Raw genomic sequence first — 12,024 nt, 5'->3', positions numbered from 1 at the left:
CTAAAAAGCTAATAGTAAACTCAATGAATTTCAGATGAAAGAAAACTTAGAAGATTTTGAATATGTCTTGCGCGTATGTGAATGCTTCTAGCCGTTTCTTTCAGTCTTCAGCCTCTTTATATACTCCAAGGATTAGGGTTGAGCGTTGCATGGGAAATGCTACCGTTGGAGGGCAGTTCTGGAAAATCCAGCTTCTGCTGTGGCTGAGAACGTTAGGTAGGTCGTCAGGAAGGTACAGTTGCTTTTGTACTTGGATAGCGACTTGACCTTTAAACCTAGGAGACTTCTGATCAGGGGAATGCTTCATATTGGAACTTGTGAAGCCGGTTGATCAGAGTCAGAGGGAAAGCCCAGATCCTCTGACCATTGTTTCTTCTGATTCTGAACTCAGAGGGAAGAACATGGTCTTCAGAGTATCTTGCTTCTGGACATCAGAACTTCACTAATCAGCTTCTGGATCTTCAGAGTCTTCTACACCATCAGAACATCTGAGCCTTCAGTGTTTCTTGGTTATCAGACTTTCTGGATCTTCAGAACTTCTAGTGACTGAGTCCACATCAGAGTTTGTATAACTTCAGAACTTCTGAAGCTTTTCCACTGTTCATACTGAACATGGTGAATGCGAAAGCGTTGCTTGGGTTGCTCTTTATACACAGTGCTTCTGATTTGTGTGAGATTGAGTTGAGGTCAGAGCCTGCAAATAGCACACTCAGAAAAACACGTTAGAGTACCACAATTGTTCATATCAAAAGGTTAACTTGTAATCATCAAAACATAGAGTTGTACTACTAGATCAAAACTTTGATCTTACACTCCCAGTCTGATCGGTGAAGGAAAGATCACATCTTCATTCAAGCGATCCTCTGATTCCAGAAACTCTTTGATAACACCTTTCTTTTCGAAAATAACGGTCAGCAGCGAGCCAAAAGGAAGGTATCCTTGGCTTTTTTCCAGATAGTTGATCAAGTAGTTCCACATCAAGTGTGCAGGGTTAATTTTCACTCTTTTCAAGATCTTGTACAATGCGTACCTTGCATGCGCATTTACATAATTTCTTGCACCATCCTTTGGTAAGACTACCTTGCTAATCACAGCATTGTTGAACTTTACATCATCAATGAGATTGCCCACTTTCACAGTCAGTGGTTCCTCTTGGTTCTTCCAAATGCACTTCCAGTCATTAACTTTCGCAAACCAATTTGGGGAATATTTTTCACCAACTTCTAACTTCACATTCAGTGCTTCAGCCATGTCGTTGAGAGTCACTGAGATGATCTTGTCATTTACTTTGGACTTAATGACTTGTCTGTGATTTATCACAACGGCACAGTCATAAAATTCCTTTACCAAAGGCACATACACTTCGCGCTGAGCCATGGTGTACACCGTCTCCCAGTCCTGATGAAGTAAGTCTGCAAGCCCAGCCATCTTCACGAAGGCAAACACCTTCAGATCAAAGTACCTTGGGGACACAAGAGAGTTGTCACCCAGTTTCTCAGTTTTCACGGCTCCAACCTCCTTGAGTTGAACAGAGCGTTGGCGGTTGATCCTCTCTGATCTCCTCTGGATGATCTCCATTTCTTCAGCAGAGTAAGGTGTTTTACCACCTTTCTTGGATGGGGCCTTAGATTTGGAAGGGGCTTTGGAAGAGGTAGCAAGAACTCCGTCCATTTGGGAATGAGAGGAAGTTTCAGAGAAGGCTTAGGGTTTCTTTACTTGGAAGAGAGAGAGAGAGTAAATGTCAAATGAAGTGAGGTGAAAGAGAGAGAAGGAAATCTTTCGGATATATTTGATTTGGAATAAGGAATGGCAGTTTTGGGTGGTGTGCAGATGGCGGTTTTCTTTTCATGAGAGGGAAACTATTAAACAATTGAGCAGTTGAGACCACGCGCGTTAAAAGTAAGAGAGATAACTGCTTCGCATTTAATGTGATGAGACCTTTCAAAGTTCACTGTTGTAGCACGTGCAAGAGTAATGATGCATTGAACTAAACAATGTCTTTGCCAGCTGTTAACCAAACGATATAGATTTCCTGAGAGCAACTTCATTGAACGGAGAGTTGTTGAACGATTTGATCTACTGGTTGAACAGTGAGGAGACAGAACAGTGCGGATGAAGAACGAAACCTGCAAAATAGAAACCTTTGTTTCCATACCTTTTATTGAGCAGAGTGCATATTTATCCTTGTTCTTAGATCTGAGAATCTGCCTTCTAAAAGAGGTTTCGTGAGTATGTCAGCAAGTTGATCTTCTGTGTGTATATGAGATATATCAATGTTTCCTTTTGCCACAAGATCTCTAATGAAATGATGTTTGATCTCAATGTGCTTTGTTCTTGAATGCTGAACTGGATTCTTGGCAATATTGATGGCACTTGTGTTATCACATAAAAGAGGTATCTTGTTTTCATGAATGTTGTAATCCTCAAGTTGATGCTTTATCCATAGGAGTTGTGTACAACAAGAACTTGCTGCCACATATTCAGCTTCAGCAGTGGATAAGGAAATAGTGCTTTGACGTTTACTTGTCCAGGATACTAAACAGTTTCCCAGAAAGTGACATCCTCCACTAGTGCTTTTCCGTTCAACTCGATCACCAGCATAATCCGCATCACAAAATCCTTTAAACCTGAAATCTTCACCTTTCTCATATAATAGACCAAGATTAGCAGTACCAATTAAATATCTAAAGATTCGCTTAACAGCACTAAGATGAGATTGCTGTGGGTTTACCTGAAACCTTGCACATAGACAAACACTAAACATTATGTCTGGTCTGCTGGACGTTAAATAAAGAAGTGAACCAATCATCCCTCTGTACGATGTTGGGTCAACTGGTGAGCTTTCATCACTTTTGTCCAGAACAGTGTTGGGATACATAGGAGTACTCATCTCATTTGACTTGTGCATGTTGTATTTCTTGAGCATATCCTTTATGTACTTGGACTGATGTATGAAGATCTTGTCTTTCTCTTGCTTGATTTGAAGTCCCAGAAAGAATTTCAGTTCTCCCATCATACTCATTTCAAATTCACTTTGCATGAGAGTAGAAAATTCTTTACACAGTTTATCGCTAGTTGCACCGAAGATGATATCATCAACATACAATTGTACAAGGATGTAGTCGTCCTTCAATTGCTTCCTGAAGAGGGTGTTGTCAATCTTTCCTCTTGAAAAACCATTCTTCATGAGAAAGTTGCTTAGACGATCATACCAAGCCCTTGGGGCTTGTTTTAAACTGTACAGAGCTTTCTTCAACCTGTACACGTAGTCTGGAGTGGATGGTTCTTCAAAGCCTGGAGGTTGCTTCACATAGACTTCCTCTTCAATTACTCCGTTCAGAAAGGCGCTTTTGACATCCATTTGATATAGCTTGATGGAATGTTGACATGCAAAAGCTAGGAGTATCCTTATTGCTTCAATTCTTGCAACTGGTGCGAACGTTTCAGTGTAGTCAATTCCTTCTTGTTGGTTGTAACCTTGTGCTACTAGTCTCGCTTTGTTTCTAGTGACTTTCCCATTTTCATCCATCTTGTTTCTGAAGACCCATTTAGTACCAATGATAGATTTTCCAGTTGGTCTTGGAACTAGGGTCCATACTTGACTTCTTTCAAATTGATTTAGTTCTTCTTGCATAGCCAGAATCCATCCTTCATCTTGTAGAGCCTCTTCAACGTTCTTTGGTTCAATCTCTGAGATGAATGCGCTGTTTGATTCTCCTCTGAATGCTGATCTGGTCTTTACTCTTTCTGATACACTTCCAATGATTTGCTCTGGTGGATGATCACTTCTGTACTTCCACTCCTTTGGAAGTGAGATTCCGCTTGAAGTCATGACTTGGTCGGACTGTTCAGGAATAGTACCAGGAGGTGACGGAGATTGATCTTCATGAACTGATTCTGATGGTTGAGCTCTTGTTGTGTCGTCATCTGCTTCATCATGATCTGATAGGTCTAGATTGAGAAAATCTCTTTCTAAACGATCAACGGCCTTGATTGAACTATCATCGAACTTGACATTGACAGATTCTTCAACAACTTTTGTTCTTGAGTTGTAAACTCTATAGGCTTTGGAGTGAGAAGAATATCCAAGGAGAATTCCTTGATCAGACTTATTGTCAAATTTTCCGATGTTGTCCTTGGTGTTGAGAATGTAACACTTGCATCCAAATGGATGAAAGTACGATACAGTTGGCTTTCTATCTTTCCATAGTTCATATGGAGTCTTTTTCAACATGGGTCGCATAGATATTCTATTCTGAATGTAGCATGCAGTTTCAATAGCTTCAGCCCAGAAATACTTTGGTAGGGAAGTTTCACTGAGCATTGTCCTTGCCATTTCTTGAAGTGATCTGTTCTTCCGTTCAGCTACACCGTTTTGCTGTGGTGTCCTTGGAGCTGAGAACTGATGGCTGATACCTTCTTGTGCACAGAATTTTTCAAAATCTTCATTCACAAACTCTCCTCCTCTGTCACTGCGAATGGCTGTGATGCAGTAGCCCTTTTCATTTTGAACTCTTTTGCTGAAGATCTTGAATGCTTGGAATGTTTCATCCTTGCTTCTTAGGAAGTAGACCCAACAGAATCTTGTGTAGTCATCGATAATGACAAAACAAAATTTTTTTCTAGAAACACTAGATACCCTAGTGGGACCAAACAAATCCATATGTAAGAGGTCCAGAGGTTTGCTAGTACTGACAAAGTTTTTAGCACGACAGGAGGTACGATGCTGTTTACTTTGAGTACATGCAGAACATGTAGCATCAGATTTAATAGATAGTTTTGGCAAACCACGTACTAAGTCATTACTTATGATTTTAGTAATGGTCCTTAAGGATGCATGCCCTAGCTTCCTATGCCAAAGCCATGTATTATCCTCTGATGATACTAGACAAGTTACATTTTGATTTGCTAGGTTTTCCAAGTTCGTCTTATATAGATTCCCTTGTCTCTGAGCTTCAAAGATGATTTTGTCATCGGAATTAGTAACACTACACTTCACTTTATTAAAGGAAACAGTGAACCCACTATCACATAATTGACTTATGCTAAGTAGATTATGTTTTAACCCTTCAACTAATAAGACATTATTAATTACTGGAAGAGGTTCCTTACCAACAGTACCTTCTCCAACAATGAATCCTTTTTGATTTCCACCAAAGGTTACAAATCCACCATCAGATCTAACTTGAATCTTGGGGAACATAGACTTTTCTCCCGTCATATGACGCGAGCATCCACTGTCAAGGTACCATTGTTGGCGTTTCCTTCGTTCTGTTAAGTAAATCTGCAACAGGAATTATTGATTTCTTAGGTACCCAGATTTTCTTGGGTCCTATAGGGTTAGTTGCACGCTTGGGAGGAATCTTCTTTTCATAGAAGATTTTCTTTCCTTCCCTTTCTATTGAACAGTTCACAACAAATTTAGATTCACTATCAATAGAAGAAGTAAACGATATATCAGACATAGTTTCATTAGACGGTTCACTGCTGTCAAAACCCAGACCACTTTTATCATATAAGTCTCTACTGTTTCCACATAGTTTAACTAAGTTGTCATGCCCTATTGTGAAAGTAGATAAATCATCAATCAAAACTTTGATTCTTTTCTTTAAAGCAGATACTTCCATTGTGGAGTCTTGTTTCTTTAAAAACTCATTTTCATGAATAATGGAATCTTTTTCTTTTAAAACTTTCTCATGTTCTTTTTGCAACTTGGAAAACTGTTTCTTCAGGTTCTTGTATTTTTCAGATAAAGTGTAAGAATTTTCAAGCAGTTCATTAAACTCTTCTTCAAGGTTTTCAGATCTTACCTCATCATCTTCATCATCATCTGATCCATCTACTGAAGCCATGAGAGCGAATAGAGATTCTTCATCTTCTTCTTCCTCGTCATCTTCAGAGTTGTTTTCAGAATCATCCCAGCCAGTTACTAGAGCTTTCTTCTTCTTGTAGAATGGTTTCCTGACAGGCTTTTTAGCTAGTCTAGGACAGTCTGGTTTGATGTGACCTGGCTTTTTGCATTCGAAACATGTAATGTTGCTTTTGTCTGCAGTTGAGGTGCTTTCACCTTTGTGTGGAAATGATTTCTTTTTCTGACTTGATTCTCTTTTGTTGTCCTTCTTCAGGCCTTTTCTTCTTTGTTGTTTGATCCACATCTTTTTGAACTTTCTGTTGAACAGTGCTTGCTCATCATCGGACAGTTCTTCTGAGGAATCTTCTTCATCAGACATTTCTTTCGTCTGACTGTTTTTGGAGATGTTAGCTTTGAAGGCGATGCTTTTCTGCTTCTTTAGGCTTTCATCTTGAGAAAGTTCAATCTCATGAACCTTCAGAGATCCCAGGAGATCTTCAAGTTTTAGTGTGCTAAGATCTCTTGCTTCTTGGATAGCAGTAACTTTGGGTCTCCATCTTTTAGGAAGGCACCTCAGTATTTTTGTGATTTGATCAATGTGTGCGTATGTGCGATCGAGATTTCGAAGACCATTGATAATGGTTTGAAATCTTGCGAACATTTCATCAATGGTTTCATTTTCCTTCATTTTGAAGGTTTCATATTCAGCCACTAGTAAACTTACTTTGGCTTGACGTACATTTGCTGTACCTTCATAGGCAAGCCCTAGAGCTTCCCATACTTCTTTGGCAGTTGCGAGTCCATCAACTTTGTCCAACTGAGCTTTGCTTAAGGCACATAAGAGAAATAGTTTTGCCTTTGAATTGAGTTGATAGTCTTTGCGTTGAGCTTCTGTCAGCTGATCTTTCTTGATGGGTTCACCAGCGTCATCTTTATAGACGATGTTGCCATTTTCAATGATATCCCACAACTTGTAGCTTGAGGATTCTATGAAAAGTTGCATGTGCGTCTTCCAGTAGGGATATTCGGTTCCATCAAAGAAAGGAGGCTTGTTGGTGGATGAGCCCGTAGCGATAGCTTGATCTTCTGCCATGGATCTTTACTCTACACCTGTTAAGATGTTAGTTCTAGAGCCTAAGCTCTGATGCCAATTGATATGTAAATAAGTAACACAAGAAAGGGGGGTTTGAATTGTGTTCTTAAATAATACTTGTTGAAACTTTAGTTTATGAAAAGAAGATAAGTTCTTAAGAAAATTGTTCTGTTGACTTTTCAAAAACTGTTTAGTGCAGCGGAAGTAAGTAAATAAAGCAGAACGATCAGCACACAGGAATTTATACTGGTTCACCCTAAACGATTGGGCTACGTCCAGTACTTGGCCACCACCAAGATTTTCACTAGCAAGTATCAAGGACTTCTCCAATACAAGTATTAGACAGGACTTCTCCAAGTATTATCACGGACTTCTCCAAGTATTGTACAGGACTCCTCCTAGTATTATCACGGACTTCTCCAAGTATTGTACAGGACTCCTCCTAGTATTATCACGGACTTCTCCAAGTATTGTACAGGACTCCTCCTACAATCAACAAGATTGTTTGGCTCTACAAGAAATCTCTTCTCAAAAGAGTTGGTGTAGACAATTTATGGCACTGGAACTCTCAAGTGTTTTGGGTTCTGAAAGGACGTTGGAACACACAAGAGTTCAGAATCTAAGAGAGAAGTAAGAGAAGAGGTTTGACTTTTTTAAGGTTTGGTATTCTCTCTTGATTTAGCAGAGGTATGAGATCGGATTTGACTCTTAGGAAATCTGCTGTGAGCTTTTAATGCTTTGAAGAATGTTTTGAGTAACTGCTCTGAGTTCTTTCTTTTCTTGCAATAAATTTTTCTCTTCTTCTCTTCTTCAATCTTCAGATATGTCCTTTATATATGATCTTGCTAGTTGTGTAGCCGTTGAGACACAAAATCTGGCCGTTGTTTGTAGCCGTTGTGAGTGTCATCTAACCATTGATTCAAATCTCCGGTTGGTAGCTTCATTAAATGCATGCTGCTGTTCAAAGCTATCCTTTAGCCAAAAAGGTGTACTTTGTCAGCTAGTAGGTGGTGATAGCTTTGGGCTACTTTGCAGAAGAGAGACATTTTGGAAAAGTGATGTTGACGTGTTGTCCTTTTTCCTCTTCATTGGTCATCGAGACTTCTCTCTTCAAAGGTAAATCAGTTTGCACGTGACCAGATTAGTTTCCTTCTGACTAAAGCATGGGGCAAATAGTTGAGATACAATTTTGACTTTCCCGCTCAAAGGCTTCTTCTGAAATTCTGAGGTATGACGTGGCATGAAACGATACAGAATAAGTGTCTTCCTTGTTTACTGGACGATGCGGTCATATCTTGCGTAAACTTCTTTTTCCTTATAAGGCTTAGACATATTCGTTGAAGCATGCGACCTTATAATATATATTTCCTGAAAAATGTCATTAACATCTGGAATTAGATTTTAGTAGAGAAAAGTATTTATAAAAATTGTTAGGATCAAAATAAGATTGAAACACGTTGTAACACGTTTGAACTTAACACCAGATGCAAGGTGAGCCATAACTTCCGCAAAGTATTTCCCAAAGAAAGCACATTCAAGTCGAACCCTATTGGAGAAAGATGCTAATAAAAAACTTAAGCACATGTAAGTAAAGGAAACACAACTTAAATTAAGCAAGGAATGGGGACCCTTCTTGGTCAAGTTCAATAGTTATACTTTTGTGTCTAGAACCATCTTTCTCAAACTTTTGTTCACCACTTACCCCAGTCAAAATATCAATAACACCTGCTCCAATAACAACAGACTATTAAGAGAATAAACAAATGAATAATTATACTCCATGGGCTAGAAAGGAAAATATACCAATATGGAATGAGGAATCAGAGTCCTTAAACATTATGTCACATAGTGGCATGAAAGAGTAAGGGCTACGGTTAATAGCCTTGTTTGAAAGCACGCGAACAAAAGTATGTATATCAAAATTAATCTTGAATTGATGTGAGGTTTGGCGGAAATCATAGCCGCTTTCACCAACACCAAAGAAGGCAATTTGGTACACTCGACCTTCGGTCAGCAAAGACTGGAATCGGTAAATGAGAGTCTTTCTAACCATGGATCTTACTACCTTGGATTTATTAAAACAAAAAAAATCAGAGACAAATAGAACAGGGAGAACATGAAATTAGTAATTGTTTTGAAAGGAGAAAAAAGTTATACCATATCATCCATAAGAACCATATCCATGGAAAATGGGATCTTGAAACCATATAAGCTTGGGCTCAGCCATAAACGAATCACTTTCACAACAATGGTCCAGGTCTCCTTCGAGGCATTGAGGGTTGCAAGATCGTCGATTTTGTCAGCCATTGCAAAAAAAAGATGATTTTAAAGCTTGAACACAAAGAAAGTTGATGGTAAACAATCACAAAAGGGGGTTTAAATAGTTGAAGGTCACAGGTAAGATGGAAAACAATGAAGAATTAGGGTTTTTCCTACATGAGGATGAAAAACGAAGGAGAAGATTTAGTATCTGATTAAAATTAAACATTGGTAAAGAACAAACGGCCAAATAGAAACTTGAGGTTGTAGGGTTTTAGTTATCTGCAGCTAAAAATGGTAGGAGAAGAGTCAGCTTCTGATTTAGAAACAAATTGCTTTAAAGGGGTGATAATTTTGCATAAGAAAAAGGAAGGAGAGGAGTCAGGGGCAGTTTTCAAATCAAATTGCTTAAAAAGGCGGAAATTTGTAGATATAAATGGAAGGAGAAGAGTCAACTTATGTTTTAAAAACAAATTGATTAATATGGGCGATAATTTGAATTCGAAGAAGGAAGGAGAAGAGCCAAAGACAGTTTTCAAATCAAATTGCATAAAGGCGGCGGAAATTTGCAGATGAAAAAGGAAGCAGGAGACATCAGCAGTTTTAAAATCAAATTGATTAATTGGGGCAGTTTAAAGGAGAACAGATGAACTTAATTGCAGAGTGAATGGTGGCTTAGATGAAGGAGAAAGAATAAATGCTAATATGAGGGCCAATTAGACAGAATGAAGGAGACAAAGACATGTCACTGCATGGAGAAGATTGAAGGAGGATGAGACACGTAAGCATTTTTAGTGGGAGAGTCATTGTCAAAGTAGATTTTTTCTTGGAATGCCACGTCATCTAATTGAAGCTTGGAGTGGTTATTTTTTCTAAAGTATATAAATTATTGATTGATTAAATTAAATACATTACTGGTGATATGTTTAGTTTTTAAAAGTAAATGATATAAAGTCAAAAACCCTTAGATTAAAGAATAGATATTCAAATCATTTTTTTTATGATTTATATGATATAATATGATAAATCATATTTTTTTTATATACTATTTTTTAGAAAAAAAGTAAATCAATATTTAAGCCAGACACAAAAAAATATGGCGATGCATTTAATTTTTTAAAAATAAATTAGAAAAAAGTCATGATCCCCTAGATTAAGGAGTAGATATTCAATTTTAGTTAATTTTTTTTATAATTTTAAAAATAATATAGAGATTGGAGTTTGAAATTTTAAATTTAAATTGGGTATTAAATATTAGTAATCAAAGCAAACTTTCAGGCATAATTTATGACGTTTTTTTTGCAGAAACTTATGGTGTTAAACAGATTAAATTATTGATTCAATTATGCTTTTACATTTATTTTAATTGCATTTAAAATAGTAAGTTTTTTTTACCCGTGAAAGCATTGCAAGGTAATTAAGTTGACTATTAATATGAGAGTGCAAAATGCTTCCTCGTCTTCCTCTGCAGCAGAAATAAAATAGTTTGTTGATTGACAGCTTCAAATGGGAGACGGTACAGTTACCGCCATAGATGAAGTCGAATCCCTTATTGAGATTCCTCAAGATCTTCTTATTGAATAGTGTAAAGATATGTTGCTTGAATTAGTAAATTTTGCATATCTAAAACTCCCTGTTAATTTGCAAAAGCATTCCTTCTTCCTAGAAAGAGCAATCCTTGCACCAATTCTAGAAAGTGTAGAGGAAATCAACAACTTTATGTTATCAATGATTCTTGGTGATGAAACATAGTATTTGAGCTATGATACTCCATGCAAGTTAGATGAAGATTCGGGTGTTAATGCAGAATGATTAACTTTTGAATTCTTAAATGATTTCAAATGTTCTGGCATTCCAAACCACAAAATTAAACTGAAATTGTCGGTGTCCCTATCATGCTCATGTGAAACATTGACGTAGGGTTGTGTAATGGTACTCGAATGATAGTCAATGCATTGACTAAATATATCATTGTTGCAGCTGTTTTAAATGGAAACAAAATGGGGGAAACAAACTTTAATCCTAGGATGAGCTTAACTCCATCTGATTCTGGCATTCCATTCAAATTCCAGGGTAGAGAATTCCCTCTTACCTTATGTTTTGCAATGACTATAAATAAAAGTCAGGGACAATCTTTATCTTATGTTAGACTGTATTTTTCAAGACATGTCTTTACTCACGAGCAATTATATGTTGCACTGTCAAGAGTGAAATCTAGAAAAAGGCTGAAGATACTCATCATAGATGACGAAGGAATTGTTTCTTACACTACACCCAATGTTGTGTATCAAGAAGTCTTGGACAATATTTGAGATGTAAGTGTTGTTATTTCATAAAATTATTTTGGAGTTGGATATTTTTAATAAGAACACTAATTTATTTTTTCGTTAAATTGGTGACAGTATAATAGGATCTGGGGTTGCTATAAGTTTGGTTTACGAATTTCAAATGACAGCAAATTTATCTTTGTTCTGCTTACTAATTATTACTTTAATATATACATTTCCCTTTGAAGGTTAAGCTGCCAACATATGGTTAAATACTAAACATGAAGTTGGACTTTGAAGATCTTTCCAATTATCAAGTTCTATTAAGCGTTCAAACTGTTGTCATTGTTATATTTATCTTAGTTTATTGTCTTTGTAATACAATCATCAAAAACTTGGATTGAATATTACACTTCAAATGTTGAGTTCGGAAGGGCTAAATATCATGTTCTATTTTAATTGGTTATTGTTTACTATTCATGATACATTTTTGAAACATATTTCATGTTTTACCTACTGTTCTCCCTGATCAACTGACTGTGTAAGCACAGGTA

At 37.2% G+C, this 12,024-nt stretch overlaps 1 protein-coding gene across 1 annotated transcript; it reads right to left on the bottom strand.

Moving 5' to 3' along the window:
- Window positions 1-8,553: 8,553 nt before the first annotated feature.
- Window positions 8,554-9,251, bottom strand: LOC130745764 (uncharacterized). The gene is made up of 3 exons (XM_057598139.1): window positions 9,102-9,251; window positions 8,748-9,009; window positions 8,554-8,669 (listed from the first exon to the last, which is right to left on the bottom strand). Exons 1-3 carry the CDS (start codon window positions 9,249-9,251, stop codon window positions 8,554-8,556), a joined length of 528 nt encoding a protein of 175 aa, XP_057454122.1.
- Between the last annotated feature and the right edge of the window lie 2,773 nt (window positions 9,252-12,024).

This window comes from Lotus japonicus, chromosome 1 (genome assembly GCF_012489685.1).
Source record: "Lotus japonicus ecotype B-129 chromosome 1, LjGifu_v1.2".
Classification (NCBI taxonomy): Eukaryota; Viridiplantae; Streptophyta; class Magnoliopsida; order Fabales; family Fabaceae; genus Lotus; species Lotus japonicus.
Note: the sequence above shows the minus strand (reverse complement) of the source record. Positions and strands in the feature narration are given on the sequence as shown.